The sequence below is a fragment of the Oncorhynchus gorbuscha genome, linkage group LG24 (assembly GCF_021184085.1).
Source record: "Oncorhynchus gorbuscha isolate QuinsamMale2020 ecotype Even-year linkage group LG24, OgorEven_v1.0, whole genome shotgun sequence".
NCBI lineage: Eukaryota > Metazoa > Chordata > Actinopteri > Salmoniformes > Salmonidae > Oncorhynchus > Oncorhynchus gorbuscha.
In genome coordinates, this window is record NC_060196.1 from 45,992,296 (window position 1) to 46,016,889 (window position 24,594).

The window sequence follows — 24,594 nt, forward strand, 5'->3', positions numbered from 1 at the left end:
ACCAACCCACTGTTAGTAGAGTTCTAATGCGACCTACCTAGAATGACCCACTGGCATGGTTTCAGATAAGCAGAGATGTGAAAATTATCCTGCTTCATCTCTGTATCAAGTTTTTTTTGTCATTCAAGAGAATATGATTTTGTTTTCGAGAATCACCAAAACTCTCTCTCTCTCAATTCAATGTCAATTTAAGTCGCTTTATTGACATGGGCAACATCTCTCTCTCTCCAATGACCATAATCATTAATTCATCTCTCCACTTCTCCTTTCTCTCATTCTCTCAATTCCAGTTGTTAGTGGCTGAGCCTGGAGCCTAGGAGCCTAATGACCATGCTGTTGGCTCCTGTCTGTGTGCTTCTGCTGCTGGGAGGCCGTGTCCTTGGGGGAGGCTACCCTCCCATGCCCCAGATGAAGTACATGCAGCCCATGATGAAGGGCCCCGTGGGACCCCCCTTCCGAGAGGGCAAGGGACAGTACCTCGGTGAGTATGTGTATACTGTATGTGTGTTTGTAAGTGTGTGTGTAATGTATGTGTGTGTGTCTTTTTGGTTTTACTATCTAAACAAGGACAATTCGGATAATTGGGGACATTTCGCCGGTCCCCACAGGGAAAAAGGCTATTTTAGGCGTAGGGGTTAGGTTTAGGGTTAGGTTTAGGGGTTAGGGAAAATTCATTTTGAGCGGGAATCAATTGTTTGGTCCCCATGAGGATAGTGAAACAAATGTGTGTGTGTGTGTGTGTGTGTGTGTGTGTGTGTGTGTGTGTGTGTGTGTGTGTGTGTGTGTGTGTGTGTGTGTGTGTGTGTGTGTGTGTGTGTGTGTGTGTGTGTGTGTGTGTGTGTGTGTGTGTGTGTGTGTGTGTGTGTGTGTGTGCGCATGTTTGTGTGTGAAGTACGTCACCCTATAGCCTGTTGCTGAATAACACATTCATAAATTCCCCAAAAATGTATCTAAGAAATAAGGTATTGAAGTGTCTGTCCTATATTTCTACATTGTGGAATAATAGTGTAGATATCACAACTATGAAATAACACATATGAAATCATGTAGTTTGCAAAAAAAGTGTTAAACAAATCAAAATATATTTTATATTTGAGATTATTCAAAGTAGGCACCCTTTGCTTTCATGACAGCTTTGCACACTCTTGGCATTCTCTCAATCAGCTTCATGAGGTAGTCACCTGGAATGCATTTCAATTAACAGGTGTGTCTTGTTAATTTGTGGAATTTCTTTCCTTCTTAATGCATTTGAGCCAACCAGTTCTCCTTTGCCTAGATAATCCATCCACCTGACAGATGTGGCATATCAAGAAGCTGATTAAACAGCATGATCATTAAACAGGTGTACCTTGTGCTGGGGACAATAAAAGGCCGCTGTGCAGTTTTGTCACACAACACAATGCTACAGATGTCCTAAGTTTTGAGGGAGCATGCAATTGGAATGCTGACTGAAGGAATGTCCATCAGAACTGTTGCCCGAGAATTAAATGTTAATTTATATTTCATAAACTGCCTCCAATATCATTTTGGAGAATTTGGCAGTATGTTCAACCAGACCTCCACATTCGGCTTCTTCACCTGCGGAATCGTCTGAGACCAGCCACCTGGAAAGCTGATGAAAATGTGGGTTTGTACAATCAAATAATTTCTGCACAAACTGTTAGAAACAGTCACACGAAAGCTCATCCGCGTGCTCATAGTCCTCACCTAGGTCTTGACCTCACTGCAGTTTGGCGTCGTAACAACTTCAGTGGGCAAATGATCAGCTTCAATGGCCACTGGCATGCTGGAGAAGTTTGCTCTTCAAGGATGAAATCTGGTTTCAACTGTACCGGGCAGACGGCAGAAGGCGGCTTGTGGGCGAGCTATTTTCTGATGTCAACAAACACAATTGCATTTTATTGATTGCAATTTGAATGCACAGAGATACCGTGACGAGATCCTGATCCTGACGAGATCCCGCTGCCATAACCTCATGTTTCAGCATGATAATGCACGGCCACATGTCGCAAGGATCTGTACACAATTCCTGGATGCTGAAAATGTCCCAGTTCTTCTATGGCCTGCATACTCACCAGAGATATCACCCATTGAGCATGTTTGGGATGCTCTGTATCGCCGTGCAGGACAGTGTGTTAACATTCCCACCAATATCCAGCAACTTCACACAACCAATCAAGAGGAGTGTGACGAGATTCCATAGGCCACAATCAACAGCCTGATCAACTCTATGTGAAGATGTGTCGAGCTGCGTGACGTCACACCAGACACTGACTGTTTTTTTATCCACCTTCTTGCATATTTTTAAGGTATCAGTGACCAACAGACGCATATCTGTAATCCCAGTCACGTGAAATCCATAGATTAGGGAACATGGGAAAAGAGGAGGAACATGGGAAAAGAGGAGGAGCATGGGAAAAGAGCAGGAGCATGGGAAAAGAGGAGGAACATGGGAAAAGAGGAGGAGCATGGGAAAAGAGGAGCAACATGGGAAAAGAGGAGGAGCATGGGAAAAGAAGAGGAGCATGGAAAAAGAGGAGGCACATGGGAAAAGAAGAGGAGCATGGAAAAAGAGGAGGAACATGGGAAAAGAGGAGGAGCATGGGAAAAGAGGAGGAACATGGGAAAAGAGGAGGCACATGGGAAAAGAGGAGGAGCATGGTAAAAGAGGAGGAGCATGGTAAAAGAGGAGAAGCATGGTAAAAGAGGAGGAACATGGGAAAAGAGGAGGAGCATGGTAAAAGAGGAGGAGCATGGTAAAAGAGGAGGAACATTGGAAAAGAGGAGGAACATGAGAAAAAAGCAGGAGCATGGAAAAAGAGGATGAGCATGGGAAAAGAGGAGCATAGGAAAAGAGGAGGAGCATGGGAAAAGAGGAGCATAGGAAAAGAGGAGGAGCATGGAAAAAGAGGAGGAACATGGGAAAAGAAGAGGAGCATGGAAAAAGAGGAGGAACAAGGGAAAAGAGGAGGAGCATGGGAAAAGAGGAGGAACATGGGAAAAGAGGCACATGGGAAAAGAGGAGGAGCATGGTAAAAGAGGAGGAGCATGGTAAAAGAGGAGGAACATTGGAAAAGAGGAGGACCATGAGAAAAAAGCAGGAGCATGGAAAAAGAGGATGAGCATGGGAAAAGAGGAGCATAAGAAAAGAGGAGGAGCATGGAAAAAGAGGAGGACCATGGGAAAAGAAGAGGAGCATGGAAAAAGAGGAGGGACATGGGAAAAGAAGAGGAGCATGGGAAAAGAGGAGGCACATGGGAAAAGAGGAGGAGCATGGTAAAAGAGGAGGAACATGGGAAAATAGGAGGAGCATGGTAAAAGAGGAGGAACATTGGAAAAGAGGAGGAACATGAGAAAAAAGCAGAAGCATGGAAAAAGAGGATGAGCATGGGAAAAGAGGAGCATAGGAAAAGAGGAGGAGCATGGAAAAAAGGAGGAACATGGGAAAAGAGGAGGAGCATGGGAAAAAAGCAGGAGCATGGTAAAAGAGAAGGAACATGGGAAAAGAGGAGCATGGGAAAAGAGGAGGAACATGGGAAAAAAGCAGGAGCATGGTAAAAGAGGAGGCACATGGGAAAAGAGGAGCATTGGAAAAGAGGAGGAACATGGGAAAAAAGCAGGAGCATGGTAAAAGAGGAGGAGCATGGGAAAAGAGGAGGAGCATGGTAAAAGAAGAGGAGCATAGGAAAAGAGGAGGAACATGGGAAAAGAGGACGAGCATGGGAAAAGAGGACGAGCATGGGAAAAGAGGACGAGCATGGGAAAAGAGGATGAGCATGGAAAAAGAGGTGGAGCATGGGACAAGAGGACGAGCATGGGAAAAGAGGACGAGCATGGGAAAAGAGGACGAGCATGGGAAAAGAGGAGGAACATGGGAAAAGAGGAGGAACATGGAAAAAGAGGAGGAACATGGGAAAAGAGGACGAGCATGGGAAAAGAGGACGAGCATGGGAAAAGAGGTGGAGTATGGGAAAAGAGGAGCATAGGAAAAGAGGAGGAGGATAGGAAAAGAGGAGGAGCCTGGTAAAAGAGGAGGAGCATGGTAAAAGAGGAGGAGCATGGGAAAAGAGGAGGAGCATGGGAAAAGAGGAGGCACATGGGAAAAGAGGAGGAGCATGGGAAAAGAGGAGGAGCATGGTAAAAGAGGAGGAGCATGGTAAAAGAGGAGGAGCATGGTAAAAGAGGAGGAACATTGGAAAAGAGGAGGAACATGAGAAAAAAGCAGGAGCATGGAAAAAGAGGATGAGCATGGGAAAAGAGGAGCATAGGAAAAGAGGAGGAGCATTGGAAAAGAGGAGGAACATGGGAAAAGAAGAGGAGCATGGAAAAAGAGGAGGAACATGGGAAAAGAGGAGGAGCATGGGAAAAGAGGAGGAACATGGGAAAAAAGCAGGAGCATGGTAAAAGAGGAGGCACATGGGAAAAGAGGCGCATGGGAAAAGAGGAGCATGGGAAAAGAGGAACATGGGAAAAGAGGAGGAGCATGGTAAAAGAGGATGAGCATGGGATAAGAGGAGCATAGGAAAAGAGGAGGAGGATAGGAAAAGAGGAGGAACATGGGAAAAGAGGACGAGCATGAGAAAAGAGGACGAGCATGGGAAAAGAGGACGAGCATGGGAAAAGAGGACGAGCATGGGAAAAGAGGAGGAACATGGGAAAAGAGGAGGAACATGGGAAAAGAGGAGCATAGGAAAAGAGGAGAAGGATATGAAAAGAGGAGGAGCATGGTAAAAGAGGAGGAGCATGGGAAAAGAGGAGGCACATGGGAAAAGAGGAGGCCCATGGGAAAAGAGGAGGCCCATGGGAAAAGAGGAGGAGCATGGTAAAAGAGGAGGAGCATGGTAAAAGAGGAGAAACATTGGAAAAGAGGAGGAACATGAGAAAAAAGCAGGAGCATGGAAAAAGAGGATGAGCATGGGAAAAGAGGAGCATAAGAAAAGAGGAGGAGCATGGAAAAAGAGGAGGACCATGGGAAAAGAAGAGGATCATGGAAAAAGAGGAGGAACATGGGAAAAGAAGAGGAGCATGGGAAAAGAGGACGAGCATGGGAAAAGAGGAGGAACATGGGAAAAGAGGACGAGCATGGGAAAAGAGGACGAGCATGGGAAAAGAGGTGGAGTATGTGAAAAGAGGAGCATAGGAAAAGAGGAGGAGGATAGGAAAAGAGGACGAGCATGGGAAAAGAGGACGAGCATGGGAAAAGAGGAGGAGCATGGGAAAAAAGCAGGAGCATGGTAAAAGAGGAGGCACATGGGAAAAGAGGCGCATTGGAAAAGAGGAGGTACATGGGAAAAAAGCAGGAGCATGGTAAAAGAGGAGGAGCATGGGAAAAAGAGGAGGAGCATGGTAAAAGAGGAGGAGCATGGGATAAGAGGAGCATAGGAAAAGAGGAGGAGGATAGGAAAAGAGGAGGAACATGGGAAAAGAGGACGAGCATGGGAAAAGAGGACGAGCATGGGAAAAGAGGATGAGCATGGAAAAAGAGGAGGAGCATGGGAAAAGAGGACGAGCATGGGAAAAGAGGACGAGCATGGGAAAAGAGGACGAGCATGGGAAAAGAGGAGGAACATGGGAAAAGAGGACGAGCATGGGAAAAGAGGACGAGCATGGGAAAAGAGGTGGAGTATGTGAAAAGAGGAGCATAGGAAAAGAGGAGGAGGATAGGAAAAGAGGACGAGCATGGGAAAAGAGGACGAGCATGGGAAAAGAGGAGGAGCATGGGAAAAGAGGAGGCACATGGGAAAAGAGGAGGCCCATGGGAAAAGAGGAGGCCCATGGGAAAAGAGGAGGAGCATGGTAAAAGAGGAGGAGCATTGGTAAAAGAGGAGAAACATTGGAAAAGAGGAGGAACATGAGAAAAAAGCAGGAGCATGGAAAAAGAGGATGAGCATGGGAAAAGAGGAGCATAAGAAAAGAGGAGGAGCATGGAAAAAGAGGAGGACCATGGGAAAAGAAGAGGATCATGGAAAAAGAGGAGGGACATGGGAAAAGAAGAGGAGCATGGGAAAAGAGGAGGAACATGGGAAAAGAGGAGGCACATGGGAAAAGAGGAGGCACATGGGAAAAGAGGAGGAACATGGGAAAAGAGGAGGAGCATGGTAAAAGAGGAGGAACATTGGAAAAGAGGAGGCACATGAGAAAAAAGCAGAAGCATGGAAAAAGAGGATGAGCATGGGAAAAGAGGAGCATAGGAAAAGAGGAGGAGCATGGAAAAAGAGGAGTAACATGGGAAAAGAGGAGGAGCATGGGAAAAAAGCAGGAGCATGGTAAAGGAGGAGGCACATGGGAAAAGAGGCGCATTGGAAAAGAGGAGGTACATGGGAAAAAAGCAGGAGCATGGTAAAAGAGGAGGAGCATGGTAAAAGAGGAGGAGCATGGTAAAAGAGGAGGAGCATGGGATAAGAGGAGCATAGGAAAAGAGGAGGAGGATAGGAAAAGAGGAGGCACATGGGAAAAGAGGACGAGCATGGGAAAAGAGGACGAGCATGGGAAAAGAGGATGAGCATGGAAAAAGAGGAGGAGCATGGGAAAAGAGGACGAGCATGGGAAAAGAGGACGAGCATGGGAAAAGAGGACGAGCATGGGAAAAGAGGAGGAACATGGGAAAAGAGGACGAGCATGGGAAAAGAGGACGAGCATGGGAAAAGAGGTGGAGTATGTGAAAAGAGGAGCATAGGAAAAGAGGAGGAGGATAGGAAAAGAGGACGAGCATGGGAAAAGAGGACGAGCATGGGAAAAGAGGAGGAGCATGGGAAAAGAGGAGGCACATGGGAAAAGAGGAGGCCCATGGGAAAAGAGGAGGCCCATGGGAAAAGAGGAGGAGCATGGTAAAAGAGGAGGCGCATGGTAAAAGAGGAGAAACATTGGAAAAGAGGAGGAACATGAGAAAAAAGCAGGAGCATGGAAAAAGAGGCTGAGCATGGGAAAAGAGGAGCATAAGAAAAGAGGAGGAGCATGGAAAAAGAGGAGGCCCATGGGAAAAGAATAGGATCATGGAAAAAGAGGAGGGACATGGGAAAAGAAGAGGAGCATGGGAAAAGAGGAGGAACATGGGAAAAGAGGAGGCACATGGGAAAAGAGGAGGCACATGGGAAAAGAGGAGGAACATGGGAAAAGAGGAGGAGCATGGTAAAAGAGGAGGAACATTGGAAAAGAGGAGGCACATGAGAAAAAAGCAGAAGCATGGAAAAAGAGGATGAGCATGGGAAAAGAGGAGCATAGGAAAAGATGGGGGGGCATGGAAAAAGAGGAGTAACATGGGAAAAGAGGAGGAGCATGGGAAAAAAGCAGGAGCATGGTAAAAGAGGAGGCACATGGGAAAAGAGGCGCATTGGAAAAGAGGAGGTACATGGGAAAAAAGCAGGAGCATGGTAAAAGAGGAGGAGCATGGGAAAAAGAGGAGGAGCATGGTAAAAGAGGAGGAGCATGGGATAAGAGGAGCATAGGAAAAGAGGAGGAGGATAGGAAAAGAGGAGGAACATGGGAAAAGAGGACGAGCATGGGAAAAGAGGACGAGCATGGGAAAAGAGGATGAGCATGGAAAAAGAGGAGGAGCATGGGAAAAGAGGACGAGCATGGGAAAAGAGGATGAGCATGGGAAAAGAGGACGAGCATGGGAAAAGAGGAGGAACATGGGAAAAGAGGACGAGCATGGGAAAAGAGGACGAGCATGGGAAAAGAGGTGGAGTATGTGAAAAGAGGAGCATAGGAAAAGAGGAGGATAGGAAAAGAGGAGGAGCATGGGAAAAGAGGACGAGCATGGGAAAAGAGGACGAGCATGGGAAAAGAGGATGAGCATGGGAAAAGAGGAGCATAGGAAAAGAGGACGAGCATGGAAAAAGAGGAACATAGGAAAAGGGGACGAGCATGGGAAAAGAGGAGCATAGGAAAAGAGGACGAGCATGGAAAATAGGAGCATAGGAAAAGAGGACGAGCATGGAAAAAGAGGAACATAGGAAAAGGGGACGAGCATGGGAGAAGAGGAGCATAGGAAAAGAGGACGAGCATGGAAAAAGAGGAGCATAGGAAAAGAGGACGAGCATGGAAAAAGAGGAACATAGGAAAAGAGGACGAGCATGGAAAAAGAGGAGGAACATGGGAAAAGAGGAGGCACATGGGAAAAGAGGAGGAGCATGGTAAAAGAGGAGGAACATGGGAAAATAGGAGGAGCATGGTAAAAGAGGAGGAACATTGGAAAAGAGGAGGAACATGAGAAAAATGCAGAAGCATGGAAAAAGAGGATGAGCATGGGAAAAGAGGAGCATAGGAAAAGAGGACGAGCATGGAAAAAGAGGAACATAGGAAAAGAGGACGAGCATGGAAAAAGAGGAGGAACATGGGAAAAGAGGAGGCACATGGGAAAAGAGGAGGAGCATGGTAAAAGAGGAGGCACATGGGAAAATAGGAGGAGCATGGTAAAAGAGGAGGAACATAGGAAAAGAGGAGGAACATGAGAAAAGAGGGGGACCATGGGAAAAGAGGATGAGCGTGGGAAAAGAGGAGATTAGGAAAAGAGGAGGAACATGAGAAAAGAGGAGGACCATGGGAAAAGAGGATGAGCGTGGGAAAAGAGGAGATTAGGAAAAGAGGAGGAACATGAGAAAAGAGGAGGACCATGGGAAAAGAGGATGAGCGTGGGAAAAGAGGAGGAACATGAGAAAAGAGGAGGAACATGGGAAAAGAGGATGAGCGTGGGAAAAGAGGAGATTAGGAAAAGAGGAGGAACATGAGAAAAGAGGAGGACCATGGGAAAAGAGGATGAGCGTGGGAAAAGTGAGAGGAGGCACTAGAGGAGGGGATGGAGAGAAGAAAGTGGAAGGAGAGAGAGGGAGAAGTAGGTCTGTGAATGGAAATTGGATGGTTAGAAATAGGGAAATGTTGATGATGACAGAGCCATAGAGAACTTTATGTTCCCTGACAGTGAAAGTGAGGGTGACAATGTCCCTCTCTTGTAGGAAAACAGAGAAATAAGTTAGATAAAAGAAAGAAGCCAACGCTCCCAATTTCTTTCATTGTAGACAGAGAGGGTAAAAGTTCAGCACTTACAATGGTTAGCATGTGATTACAATGGTTAGCATGTGTAGGATGTAAACTGTACATGTAAGCAAAGCAATGATGGTTTTCCCTAATTTCTTACAAATTGTGAGTTCAGATAGAGTTATCTCACTCAGTACAACTCAATATACACTCCCAATATAGTTAACCTGCTTTGTTATAGCAGTCTTTACCAACATATTATAACCTTAGCTATTGATCCATCCAAATCCATTTTCTTCCCAATTGAGGTTGCCAGTAGCATTTCGCTGCCTCGCCCAGATGGCCAGTAGTACCTCATGATCTACAGTATATACAGTAAAATATCCAAACATTGTTTCAACAGTACAAAGTACAGGTAGGACCAAATATCATCATAAACAGACATTAAAGAGCGACTGCCCCTAAAAAAGCAACGTCTTGTTTTGAAAGCGACCTATGTGGCATTGATATGAGTCAAAAACAGATATTATAGTGCAAAAAATTGACTGCAAAGTGTAAATAGGATCATTTTGGCCATGAAGTCAGTTTCATCTTAAACTGAGATTTGCGAGATTATAGGACAAAATCATGTCACTGAATGATTAGTACTGTAACAGTTTTCCTTGGGTTTATTTATATCCTGCCCACATCTGGCAGAACTCAACCCCCTGGACACAGACGTCAATTCAAAGTCTATTCCACGTTGGTTCAATGTAATTTAATTGAAATGACGTGGAAACAACGTTGATTCAACCAGTATGTGCCCAGTGGGAAGTAATCATCAATTCGGCGCACAGCTGCAAGTTCAGCCCCCCTTAAAAAAACCATCCCACACAGAGAAGAAACAGTATAAAACATCCATATATCCATTTCTCCCTCAACTCCATCCAGGTTGTGTATTTGATGTGGAGGTCATCCCAGATTGAGACAGGACAGACACATATATTTGTGTTGTAATGCCTTTGCTTTATTTGTCCTTCGTGGGCAGTAAAAATGCTCAGAGACTGTGGCTCCTTGCTCTCTCTGGGTCTAGTAGGACTTGGCAGGTCTTCAATAGGTCTGATGGGGTTCTGATTGCCACTGTTTACTGAGCTCCTCTGGGCTCCGCTAGGCTCTGCGCTGTGTTTGTGTGTGTGTGTGAGTGTGTGTGAGTGTGTGTGAAGGATCTGGTAGGCCTTGTTCCTCCCACCATCTGGTTGCTGTTACCAGTGATTTTCACGTAGACTAAGACAGTCAGGCACTGTGTTTGTGTATGTGTGTGTGAGAGGGAGATGGAGAAGAGGAGATGTCCCTGCATATGCCTCTCTCTTTCGCTCTCGCTCTCTCTGTTGTTATGTAATGCGTTAGTGAGAGTGCTGCGTTAGTGAGACACAGGCATCTGCGTCTCCAGCCAGGTAACACGTGATACAAGTCAGTATTCGACATCCATCCATGTCTGAGGTCGTCGGGAGATTATGTGGAAACCTGCCACTAGGGGCAACAGTGAGCATTGTTACCTTCAAGTCAATTTTGGTATTGGTAAAGCATTGTGGACGGGGATGGCAGATGGCGTAAACACATGCCTCTAATTACAAAGGTTGCAAGTTTGAAATCCAGCAAAGAAAGTTTTTTAGTGTGTTTTTTAAAAAGTCTATCCCAACCCTTAACCCTTACCATTCGGAGTTAATGCCTAACCTTAAGATTTCAGGGGTTAATGCCCAACGTTAACCTTAAACAATTTGGCGTTTGCAACAACTTTGAAATTTGAGAAACATGGATGAACGTCTTATTCTGACATGAGACTGTGAGAGCTAGTAGTGCGTTTCACAATGTTTTCCCCCACAGAGGAGCTAAACAAACAGTAGCCTAACGACCAGTGGTTTCTCTGTCAGCTTCCCATAACCAAACTTGCCCCCAACCATGTACCATATTTCATGTCGAGTGCCTTTTGAACCGAGAGTCACTCAACATATCGTAGATCAGTTTATTCTATGGGGGACAAGGGGCCCTAGCTACCTCAGAACAATTTCCTTTCATGACAGGCATGTTTTCAACATCTCACCATGAAATGTTGTTTGAGAAAAGCAAATCCCAGTTGTCAAAATCAAAGAAAATTCCTGAGGAGGATGTCCATGTCCAGGAACATAGGCTACCTGAAGTTTTGGCATGAGGTTGATCCTATGCCAGCATAAAGCAGGCCTGTACCCTGCTTTTAGAGTTTAATGATGGTTTGGAATCAACAAGTGGTAGCCTTATCAGCTATGCGGAACCTTAACACACTTGTTGTTGTCTTTGGGAGCCTAGTTCAAATGGCATGCAGCTACCTCCACCTAGTGGCCATGAGACTACATTTCATTTGCATAACCTAACACACAATTGAAATCAAAACCCTTTACTATTGCTCAATAGTTAATACCTGTATATAAGTTAATTTATGTTAAAAAAAATAAAGGGGCAATCTGTGGATCAGACAACAAAGAGGTCACATGGCATTGATTCTGTAAATAACTCAGGGATGAGGCTGGAGAAATGTAAATTAATAAACAGTGCTATGGATGCAAGGAACTGGCCATCCATTAAATCCCAATTACAGTTTTAACCACGTTTTGAGGCGAACAGTGTTTGTTTAGCTACAATTACATTGTTTATCAACAAAGGAGTAAAACAAGCGTATATTTTGGGTACTGATGGGGTATGACAGTTCAACTAAGCTCATGAGGCATTTATAAATTATATTTCTCAAGAATCAATGGGTATGTGACATTATCAAGTATGAATTCAAAATGGATTAAATGTGTATTTCTCTCTCTCCCATTTACACAGAATACCCCATAATGCCAAAGTAAAAACCTGTTATTTGAAATGTTTGCCATTTTATTGAAAATGAAATACAGAAATATCTCATATCTCAGAAAAAAAACGATTTAACCCATTTTGATTTCCCGCTGTAATAAAACAAAAATGTGGAATAAGTCAAGGGGTATGAATACTTCTGAAGGTATTTTATATCAACAATTAAAAACTCCATCAATGGATGTAGGAATCACAGATTGCCCCTTTAATAAATGTACGTCAAAATTCTAATTTCTCTTCAACATTGATGACTGTGATTATTGTTGTTGTCAAATCCATGTGCCCAGTTATAAACTTCTGGTAGCCTACTTAATGTGTTTGCTAAACCCTCCCACCAAACCAAGTGTTGACCTAAGCTACTGTGGCTAAAAGTTTGTCAGAAAAACAACAACTGTCCAGCTGTTGAATAACCATCCACCCTCAAAATTAGTTGGCTGTGAACTCTGCCTTTTAATGATCAAAAATTATGTACAGTACCAGTCAAAGGTTTGGACACATCTACTTGTTAATTTTTCAATGTTTTTACTATTTTCTCCATTGTAGAATAATAGTGAAGACATCAAAACTACGAAATAACACATATGGAATCATGTAGTAACCAAAAAAAGTGTTAAACAAATCAAAATATATTTTAGATTAATCAAAGTAGCCAACCTTTGCCTTGATGACAGCTTTGCACACTCTTGGCATTCTCTCAACCAGCTTCATGAGGTAGTCACCTGGATTGCATTTCAATTTACAGGTGTGCCTTGTTAAAAGTGAATTTGTGGAATTTCTTTCCTTCTTAATGCATTTGAGCCAATCAGTTGTGTTGTGACAAGGTAGGGGTGGTATACAGAAGACAACCCTATTTGGTATGAAAAGCAAGTCCATATTGTGGCAAGAACACCTCAAATAAGCAAAGAGAAATTACAGTCCATCATGACTTTAAGACATGAAGGTCAGTCGCAAAAACCATCAAGCCCTATGATGAAACTGGTTCTCATGAGGACCGCCACAGGAAAGGAAGACCCAGAACTACCTCTGCTGCAGAGGATAAGTTCATTATTGTTAACTGCACTTCAGATTGCAGCCAAAATAAATGCTTCACAGAGCTCAGGGTACAGACACATCTCAACATCGACAGTTCAGTGGAGACTGCGTGTATCAGGCCTTCATGGTTGAATTGCTGCAAAGACACCACTACTAAAAGGACACCAATGAGAAGAAAATACTTGATTGGGCCAAGAAACACGAGCAATGGACATTAGACCGGTGGAAATCTGTCCTTTGGTCTGATGAGCCCAAATTTGAGCTTTTTGGTTCCAACCGCTGTGTCTTTGTGAGACACAGAGTAGGTGAGCGGATGATGATCTCTACATGTGTGGTTCACACCATGAAGCATGGAGGAGAAGGTGTGATGGTGTGGGGGTGCTTTGCTGGTGACACTGTCTGTGATTTATTTAGAATTCAAGGCACACTTAAAAAGCAAGGCTACCACAGCATTCTGCAGCGATATGCCATCCTATCTGGTTTGTGCTTAGAGGGACTATCATTTTTCAACAGGACAATGGCACAAAACTTGCCTCCAGGCTGTGTAAGGCCTATTTAACCAATGAGAGTGATGGAGTGCTGCATCAGATGACCTGGCCTTAACAATCACCCGACTTCAACCCAATTGAGAAGGAAAAGCAGCCAACAAGTGCCCAGCATATGTTGGAACTCTTTCAAGACTGTTAGAAAAGCATTCCACATGAAGCAGGTTGAGAGAATGCCAAGACTGTTAGAAAAGCATTCCACATGAAGCAGGTTGAGAGAATGCCAAGACTGTTAGAAAAGCATTCCACATGAAGCAGGTTGAGAGAATGCCAAGACTGTTAGAAAAGCATTCCACATGAAGCAGGTTGAGAGAATGCCAAGACTGTTAGAAAAGCATTCCACATGAAGCAGGTTGAGAGAATGCCAAGACTGTTAGAAAAGCATTCCACATGAAGCAGGTTGAGAGAATGCCAAGACTGTGCAAAGCTTGCATCAAGGCAAATGTTGGATACTTTAAAGAATTTGAAAAGTAAAATATATGTTTATTTGTTAACCACTTCTTTGGTTACTACATGATATTTGTTATTAAGAAGTTTTGATGTCTTCACTATTATTCTACATTGTAGAAAATGTTAAATCTAAAGAAAAACCCTTGAATGAGTAGGTGTGTCCAAACTTTTGGCAGGTACTGTATATCCGGGACATTCAATTTGAAAATATATCATTCCATTGCATTATATGAGCTATTCTACTTTCTGGATTGTTATTGATGACCCCGATGCCCCTGTGCCTTGGCCTTGCTTGACCCCAGTGACCTGCTTTGTCCAGGGATCAGAACATAGTATGCCTGTAGGTCACACAATACTCTGAACCACTCTACACTGAGGCTACACACTACTCTGACCCACTCTAAACTAAGGCTACACACTATTCTAACCCACTCTAAACTGAGACTACACACTACTCTGACCCACTACACTGAGGCTACACACTACTCTGACCCACTCCACACACTGAGGCTATACATAACTCTGACCAACTCTACACACTGAGGTAACAAACTACTCTGACCCACTCTACACTGAGGCTACACACTACTCTGACCCACTCCACACACTGAGGAAAGAAACTACTCTGACCCCACAATCCTGGGACTAAACAGCTCCCTCTGCAACTGGATCCTGGACTTCCTGACGGGCCGCCCCCAGGTGGTGAGGGTAGGTAGCAACACATCTGCCACATTGATCCTCAACACTGGCGCTCCACAGGGGTGCGTGCTCAGTCCTCTCCTGTACTCCTTGTTCACCCACGACTGCATGGCCAGGCACGACTTAAGTTTACAGATGACACAACAGTGGTAGGCCTGATCACCGACAACGACGAGACAGCCTATAGGGAGGAGGTCAGAGACCTGGCCGGGTGATGCCAGAATAACAGCCTATCCCTAAACGTAACCAAGACTAAGGAGATGATTGTGGACTACAGGAAAAGGAAGACCGAGCACGCCCCCATTCTTATCAATGGAGCTGTAGTGGAGCAGGTTGAGAGCTTCAAGTTCCTTGGTGTCCACATCAACAACAAACTAGAATGGTCCAAACACACCAAGACAGTCGTGAAGAGGGCACGACAAAGCCTATTCCCCCTCAGGAAACTAAAATGATTTGGCATGGGTCCTGAGATCCTCAAAAAGGTTCTACAGCTACAACATTGAGAGCATCCTGACTGGTTGCATCACTACCTGGTACGGAAATTGATCGGCCCCTGACCGCAAGCACCTACAGAGGGTAGTAAATACGGCCCAGTACATCACTGGGTCGAAGCTGCCTGCCATCCAGGACCTCTACACCAGGCGGTGTCAGAGGAAGGCCATACAAAATTGTCAAAGACCCCAGCCACAGACTGTTCTCTTTACTACGGCATGGCAGGCGGTACCGGAGTCCCAAATAGGACAAAAAGGCTTCTCATCAGTTTTTACCCACAAGCCATAAGACTTCTGACCAGGTAACCAAATGGTTACCTGGACTATTTGTATTGTGTTCCCCCCCAACCCCTCTTTTATGCTGCTGCTACTCTCTGTTTATCATATAGTCACTTTAACTATACATTCATGTACATACTACATCATTGGGCCGACCAACCAGTGCTCCCGCACATTGGCTAACCGGGCCATCTGCATTGTGTCCCGCCACCCGCCAACCCCTCTTTTACGCTACTGCTACTCTCTGTTCATCATATATGTATATTCACTTTAACCATATCTACATGTACATACTACCTCAATCAGCCTGACTAACCAGTGTCTGTATGTAGCCTCGCTAGTTTTATAGCTTCGCTACTGTATATAGCCTGTCTTTTTACTGTTGTTTTATTTCTTTATTTACCTATTGTTCACCTAATTCCTTTTTGGAATATTGGTTAGAGCATGTAAGTAAGCATTTCACTGTAAGGTCTACCTACACCTGTTGTATTCGGCGCACGTGACAAATACACTTTGATTTGGTTTGATCATGGGAAAACTAGCTACTCCAATATTCACCACCCTTTTTATTTATTTATTTTTATTTTACCTTTATTTAACTAGGCAAGTCAGTTATTAACAAATTCTTATTTTCAATGATGTGCCAGGAACAGTGGGTTAACTGCTTGTTCAGGGACAGATTGACAGATTTTTACCTTGTCAGCTCGGGGATTAAATCTTGCAACCTTTCAGTTACTAGTCCAATGCTCTAACCACTAGGCTACTTGCCAGCCCACTAAACGAAGACCTAACCTGGGTCCTGGACTGTCTCTAAATTCACTACATCATTGCCGTTCCTAAGCAAGCCTAACTAGACAATGACAAGAATTTGGCAGAGCGGATACACACTGCCACTCATGTACAGTAGAACCATACTTCATTTGATCCCCCAGTTGCAGGATAACTTTCCTTCAATGCAGGACATGTAAAACTTGTAGTGTATTTGAGTTTTAAAAAGACTTCTGAAGTTTGTAATTTTCACTTAGAAATGTCAACTTCTACAACAATATCCATTAATTAAAAATTAAAAATTCACATTTCTTGTTGCTGCAGGATCATAACATTGTATGATTTTTAATGAATTAATTTGCAAATTATGGTGGAAAATAAGTATTTGGTCACCTACAAACAATCAAGATTTCTGGCTCTCACAGACCTGTAACTTCTTCTTTAAGAGGCTCCTCTGTCCTCCACTCGTTACCTGTATTAATGGCACCTCTTTGAACTTGTTATCAGTATAAAAGACACCTGTCCACAACATCAAACAGTCACACTCCAAACTCCACTATGGCCAAGACCAAAGAGCTGTCAAAGGACACCAGAAACAAAATTGTAGACCTGCACCAGGCTGGGAAGACTGAATCTGCAACAGGTAAGCAGCTTGGTTTGAAGAAATCAACTGTGGGAGCAATTATTAGGAAATGTAAGACTTACAAGACCACTGATAATCTCCCTCGATCTGGGGCTCCACGCAAGACCTCACCCCGTGGAGTCAAAATGATCACAAAAATCCCAGAACCACAAGGGGGGACCTAGTGAATGACCTGCAGAGAGCTGGGACTAAAGTAACAAAGCCTACCATCAGCAAGGGCATTGAACATGAAACGTGGTTGAATCTTTCAGCATGACAATGATCCCAAACACACCACCCGGGCAACGAAGGAGTGGCTTCGTAAGAAGCATTTCAAGGTCCTGGAGTGGCCTAGCCAGTCTCCAGATCTCAACCACATAGAAAATCTTTGGAGGGAGTTGAAAGTCCATGCTGCCCAGCAACAGCTCCAAAACATCACTGCTCTAGCGGAGATCTGCATGGAGGAATGGGCCAAAATACCAGCAACAGTGTGTGAAAACCTTGTGAAGACTTACAGAAAACATTTGACCTCTGTCATTGCCAACAAATGGTATATAACAAAGTATTGAGATAAACTTTTGTCATTGACCAAAAACTTATTTTCCACCATAATTTGCAAATAAATTCATTAAAAATCCTACAATGTGATTTTCTGGATTTTTTTTCTCATTTTGTCTTTCATACTTGAAGTGTACCTATGATGAAAATTACAGGCCTCTCTCATCTTTTTAAGTGGGAGAACTTGCACAATTGGTGGCTGACTAAGTACTTTTTTGCCCCACTGTATGTGATCTGTTAAAAAAAATAGTGGGAATATAGGGAATAGGGTATAATTTGGGATGCAACAACATATTTTTTGTTTGTGAATGATTTGAATGAATGATTTGAAAGGGGATGAGCAGGTAATCACAATGTCTTCCATTTTCTCATACAGATATGCCACCCATGATGGACGTAAAGGGCGAGCCAGGGCCACAAGGAAAACCTGGACCCAGAGGCCCATCTGGTCCATCAGGACTTCCGGGAAAACCAGGACTGGGAAAACCAGGTTTCAATGGCCAGCCTGGCCCTCAAGGGCCTCCAGGCTTTCCCGGCATTGGGAAGCCTGGACTTCCAGGTCTCCCAGGAAAGGGGGGCATGAAGGGGATGCCCGGGAATAATGGTGAGGTTGGGCTCAGGGGTGAACCAGGTCCCAGAGGACTTCCAGGTCAACCAGGTCTCCCCGGGCCAGCTGGCCTGTCTCTGAATGGCAAACCGGGGCTTCCAGGCGGCAGGGGCCAACCTGGGTCTCGTGGAGAACCAGGACAGAAAGGTGGACCTGGAAATCCCGGGGAGCGTGGAATCAATGGGGAGAATGGCAATGGGAAGCCAGGGATACCAGGACCCAGGGGCCCCATCGGGCTTAGGGGCCTACCAGGGCCAGCTGGTAGCCCGGGTGTGGGCAAACCAGGACTGAACGGGCTTCTTGGTCCATCTGGGCCTAAAGGGGATCAGGGGCTCCCAGGAGGAATAGGAGAGCCAGGTGAGGCCGGCAATCCAGGGCTGCAAGGCCAGCCAGGACCCATTGGATTGGGAAAGCCTGGAAATGATGGATTGCCTGGAGGACCAGGTCCACTTGGGCCTAAAGGTGAGCCAGGGCTGAGGGGTTCTCCAGGGTTTCCTGGAACTCCTGGCTATGGCAAGCCTGGTCTTTCTGGGCTGAAAGGAGACACAGGCCTTTCTGGGGGACCAGGGGTACCTGGGGATAAGGGTGAGCATGGGATTGAGGGGCAGCCAGGAGACATGGGTCCAGACGGACACCCAGGACCACCAGGATTACAGGGCCCCATGGGGCTCCCAGGAAAACACGGCATGCCCGGCCTGAAGGGAGAGTTGGGTCCCCAGGGTCATCCAGGTCTGCCAGGGTTCAGAGGGGATCAGGGTCCCGGTGGTCTGTCTGGAAAACCTGGCATTCCTGGAGACAAAGGCCCGCCGGGTCCTAATGGGGCTATCGGAAAACCAGGGCCCAAAGGTGAGGCAGGGCATATAGGCCTGCCAGGAAACCCAGGTCTTTTAGGCAATCCTGGACCAAAAGGGGAGTTTGGGTTTGTTGGGTCTCCAGGACCAAGAGGCCAGTCTGGTATCCCTGGTCTTCAGGGGCCTTCAGGGCCAATGGGGCCACAGGGTATACCAGGTCTGAAGGGAGAATCTGGGCTGCCTGGTCTTCCAGGGCTGGGCATGCTTGGAGAAAAGGGAGTTCCTGGTCCTCAAGGTCCCCAAGGAAAACCAGGCAACTCTGGGCTTAATGGCAACCCAGGCCCACCTGGGCCACCCGGGCCCCCTGGCCCTGCAGGAAATGGCCAAACCATCGTGGCTGGGCCAACGGATTCAGAGTTGGGTGGAGGCGAGGTACCAAACGGGAGGAACCCAAAACCACAGTTTGGCCGTGCAGAGCTCTCTGCCTCCCTGGCACCAGCATTTACTGCCATCCTCACCACACCCTTCCCTCCCTCCGGGATGCCCATCAAGTTCGACAGGACCCTGTACAACGGGCAGAATGCCTACAACCCTGCCACCGGTATCTTCACCAGCCCCATGTCTGGCGTCTACTACTTTGCCTACCACATGCACGTAAAGGGACTCAATCTGTGGGTGGCGCTGTACAAAAACAATGTTCCTGCCACATACACCTACGACGAGTACAAGAAGGGCTACATGGACCAGGCGTCTGGTAGCGCCGTCCTTGAGCTGAAGGAGAACGACCAGGTGTGGATGCAGATGCCCTCGGACCAGGCTAACGGGCTCTACTCCACCGAATACATCCACTCGTCCTTCTCAGGGTTCCTGCTCTGTCCCACATAACGCCTTGCTAGTCAACTATCTCCTAGGGTAACCCCTAGTGTCCCTATATAATAACACCTGCAGCCGTAACAGAATAACACCACCTGTAGAATGTTATCGTCAACAACGACAGAAAAGACTCTGTGAACGAAAGACAGGAAGAGTTCAATAACAGGAGAAGGATACTTCATGCTGTGCTCTGTGTTTTTATCTCTTTCTTTCAAATGTCGGTTTTTTGGTTATTTTTTTGGTTGTTGCTTATATTATTATAATTATTGTTATTGTCGTAATTGTATTATTTTTATTTTGCCGTTGGCATCAATATTGCTGTTGTTTATTGGATTCAGACTTTTAAGTGCCTTACATTGTAATGCGTAAGTAACAGTTATTAGACCTACCCATGTGACTGCATATCCTACTCAAATGCTCTGATCAGTAGGATGATATCGTCGGACCCTGGGGCTCCGATTGGTTCCCCTGACTGCAGTCACTTCCTGCACAAAAACCTCCCATTTCCTCCCGTGTGCGTGTCCTCCATTTTATGTCAAGAGCTTGCTTATTTAAATAAATATTTCACATAAAGATGTACCATTACACATACAGTATGAACAGTGTATTCAATGAACAAACTGTTCACATTTAAAAAAATGTAAAGACCTGCTATAGGGATCGATGGATCGTTGTTTATCAGTAAGCTCTGATGTTTTGACGGTCAACTCCCAGTTGTCTGTTGGGTGATAATTTCCTGGCTCTATAAGAGGCTTGTGCTGAACGGATTGGTGCTGATAATAGAAGCTGATGCTTTTGGATTGTGGCTATTACTTGATCAAAAATAAGTAATTGATGTATCCAACTGATTCACACAAATCTCTCTTTGACAAAGCATCAATATACAAACCAGTAACCTAAAGAATTCTAAATATATAGGACACATTAAATTGACAACTGAATAAATCTATAAATAAATGTGTATGTTAATCATTATATTAATAAATAAATATGTGTCAGCTAATGGACAGAAAGAATAGGCCAAATGCATTAGGATCAATGCCATGTTTCCCTGCATCGATCCATCCTGTGGCTATTCCCATTAATCACATACACTGCAGATCCCTTTATTACATTCTTTATGCCACACATACAGTATACCATTGACATCACTGCGTTTTGTGTCCACTAACGCCAAGGCTGTGACCGAGCAATCAATGGCCTGGGTGGGGCCTTTCACATTAACATTTAGAGTGAATATTCTGAGCGAAAGCTCATGTGAAAAGCCTCATTCCGTCTACAAACTACAAATCTTTCAGCATTTCACAGATCAACAACTGGCTAGAGGCCATCCAACCTGTTTCTACAGAATAACCCTTTAAAGGTTCAGATCCAACCAAATGGGTGCATAGGGTGCAGTTCAAATGATCTCCTACATCTTACACAGCCCTCCCAGTATATGGTGCTATGGTGTTGAACTCATTTATGTTTATACGCGTACAGTAACAATTTCCAATCCACCGTAAACCTCACCATAACAAAGGTTAATCATTCATTTTACAATCTTTAGTTACTGTACATCGCCAACCAAAATGATTTACCCATTGCTCAGTTTGATGGAACATCTGATATTGCCACAGGATATTCTTAGCCGATGTCTTCTGACAGAATATGAAAGAGGGTGCACTTTCGGAAATCAGAATGCATGGATCTCCAAATGAATAAGTAAAGGGAGAGAGAGAGAGAGAGAGAGAGAGAGAGAGAGAGAGAGAGAGAGAGAGAGAGAGAGAGAGAGAGAGAGAGAGAGAGAGAGAGAGAGAGAGAGAGAGAGAGAGAGAGAGAGAGAGAGAGAGAGAGAGAGAGAGAGAGAGAGAGAGGCCCGGTGGTTGTGAAATCCTGATTGCATAACAGTTAACATGGCTCTGCTATTCTGGGAGAAACGGTGGGACAAAGGTGAGAATTGTGTTTGCCATGTGAGTTTTACTGGTGCTGTGTGGAATGAGGCTGTGGGGTGCGACTGATACACCCACCGTGTGAGTGTTTCCGGCTGTATCTCTTCTCACTGTGTGTATGTGTCTGTCTGTTCTACACACACACTCAACTCGCATCCGTTAAAACTTCACCTGGGTGAATTATGAACTTCAGAGACCATGGACCATGGACAGTGTTTTCTGAGTCATTTGGGAGCATGCACTTCTAGTCAATATTCCACCAGTTTGAATTGAAGATTTGATCCGGTTCAAATAGGACGTGTGTGTCTTCATGGCGATTAAGTAAATGGCCCTCATAGCTTGGGAAATGTCACAACAGAAGAGAGGAATTCTGATTGGTACAATTAGTGGGCTACATACCCACTGGCCACAGATGTCAGTTCAACATCTAGTTTTGATTTACATTTGGTTGAGTTGTCAACTAACATTAATTCAAAGTGAAACAATGTTGATTCAACCAGCTTTTGCCCAGTCATGCAAAGATGAGAAACGTACAATAGAGTTAGGGGAAATGTATGCAAAGTAAAATGATTATATTGTTGGAAAAAACATGCTTTTAAAACAAGGGGTTATTGACTAACACTGGGCAGGTAAAAAAATAATGAAGGTATTTTTGTGCATTAATTCTGTGAATTTGGTCGGCAAACTGATGGTAGACATGGGAGAATCTGGGACGGAATGAACGGGACAATATCGATCTTAAAGTCCTTCATCTTCCAGAAACCTTGGGCTCAAGGTTATATCATACAGCATATCACACTTCCTTATTGTAAATTCAATGTAGGGATTTCACATTGTATGTTTCAAGATTTAGAGATATTAAACACTTTTATAAATGGTGGGAATACAAAGTTTAGACTTACCCTGATATTCATGGTGAAAGGAGCAGAATGTTTAGTAGCACCCATCTCTTTTCCTTTGTCTAGATTTTGAGATCTGCAACAGTACAACTTTTGATCTAGTATTAATTTGAATTTATCAACACAAATTGGAGTATTTAGAGTACTAAATAGGTAGAAAATACTTAACAGAAATGTCAATAACTAAATTTGGACAAAAATGCAGATAGAAGCTCTCAAATACCCAAGAGTTCACCCTTTATTCAGACTAGAACCTGAGGCCAATATTAAATCAAAATGGGTATGCAGCACCCCCCCAAAAAATTAATAAAAATTAACATCATGCATGTTGGATTTTCGCTACAATTTTCTGCATATTAGACTAATCAAAACATACTGTATTGCTGTGCCTGAATAATTGTTCTAGACATCCTGGAGAAATGGTCATCGGTTTTGACTGAGTAGAACCTTGAGTCTCACAATCAGTATTTTAAATGTATGTAGGTCTAATGGAGGCACTTTCACCGGTCTGTTTGTGGCCCCTTTTCTCTCATCATTATCTGAACATACCTAAAGCAAAGTCTATGTGTCATTATTGTTGTGTGACAATTTAAGGCTTGTTTTGGTTATGTACTGTATGTTGCCTTTTTATTGCCTCATTCTTTCAGACATTTGGAATGGTGTTTTGGAGTGGAGTGGCTAGACTATAACTCTCCTTTTTATATTCTTTGTCATAGACAATGTCACTTGGTTGCAGAGTTTGCAGTGCGTGTGCAAAAACATTTTTCTCCCAATGTACTGCCTTGATTACAAACTGACTTGTTTTCTATTCAATGATAAAAATAAAAAAATAAAAAAAATGTTTCTACTTTAATAAGCCTTGCTTCGGTTTTAAGGGATATTTGTTTGTTATAGTTTGGAGATAGATACAAACGGTCATTCCCATTTGCACATGACATTAATGAAGATGTATTTATACATTTGTTATAATTTAACAGGAATGCCAAAACCGACCACCGAAGCATGGTAGAAATGGTATGTAACAGCATTGAATGAGTTAAGAGCATTTAGAACATGAAGTCAGCATTCTAGCATTGTTCGTGAAGGATTTTTCTTGTGATTTTTTGTTAATTTGTTGTGTAATGTACAATGTATCAACCTATAGGATTATTTGTCTTGTACATGGCTATTGTGTGCACTCTATGCAATAGAACTTGGGTATAAAATGCACTCTTTTAGCTAGATTTTTTTTGGTCTGCTTATACAAAATGTACAGTACTTGATTGTATTGATACCACATCAATAAATACTTTCTTGTATATTCGTGTTGCTTTTTTTTCTAGATTCCATATCCATTTGAAACACATCCTTATTTGGTGACAGAGAGTATTAGTAGTGTAGGCTTACTGTCTGGGCCTTAGTATAAAATCAAGGTATGAATCAACACAGACTGCTCACAGAACATTATGCACTATACAAATAACTATAGAAGTCACTCTGGATAATAAAGACTGTCTGCTAAATGAATATGCTGGGGCTCCACCTACCCATAGCCCTTTATTATCATAGGCCTTGTTTTCTACAAAAACACACATCCATCACGCATGGGAAGCAAGAGCTACTACTGTTCACAGACACATCAGTTTGGCCAAAGTTGGGTGGGCTATCAGCTGATTATAGCGAATGTAGATTATGTAAATCAGCTAGATCGCTGGTTAGCTAGTTAATTATGCTGTCCAAACAATCTATCTAGTCTTTACTTTTTGGGTTTATTCTGTTGCTGACATAGAGAGCTTGAGAACTATAAGATTTGTTCTGCATTTTTGTCAATATGTAGTTATTGACATAGCCTTGTCCTGTTAATGTTCTCTACCTATACTACCATTCAAAGGTTTAGGGTTATTTAGAAATGTCCTTGTTTTTGAGAGAAAATCAAATTTTTTTGTCCATTAAAATAACATCAAATTGATCAGAAATACAGTGTAGACATTGTTAATGTTGTAAATGACTATTGCAGCTGGAAACAGTAGATTTTTTTACAGAATATCTACATAGGCCCATTATCAGCAACCATCACCCATGTGTTCTAATGGCACATTGTATTAGCTAATCCAAGTTTATCATTTGAAAATGCTAATTGATCATTAGAAAACCATTTTGAAAAGGCCATATCTCAGACTGGCCAATAAAAATAAAAGATTAAGGTGGGCAAAATAACAGAGA

General features: G+C 43.8%; 1 protein-coding gene across 1 annotated transcript in view; it reads left to right on the plus strand.

Annotated features, from left to right (window-relative positions):
- The window catches only part of LOC124012541 (collagen alpha-2(VIII) chain-like), a 111,695-nt gene extending 88,005 nt beyond the window's left edge, over positions 1 to 23,690 (plus strand). The window contains exons 2-3 of the mRNA XM_046326287.1: positions 291 to 481; positions 17,668 to 23,690. Coding sequence (XP_046182243.1) covers positions 325 to 481; positions 17,668 to 19,574 — 2,064 coding nt within the window. The 5' untranslated portion in view covers positions 291 to 324 and the 3' untranslated portion in view covers positions 19,575 to 23,690. The remainder of the gene's footprint in view (positions 1 to 290; positions 482 to 17,667) is intronic.
- Positions 23,691 to 24,594: the final 904 nt, after the last annotated feature.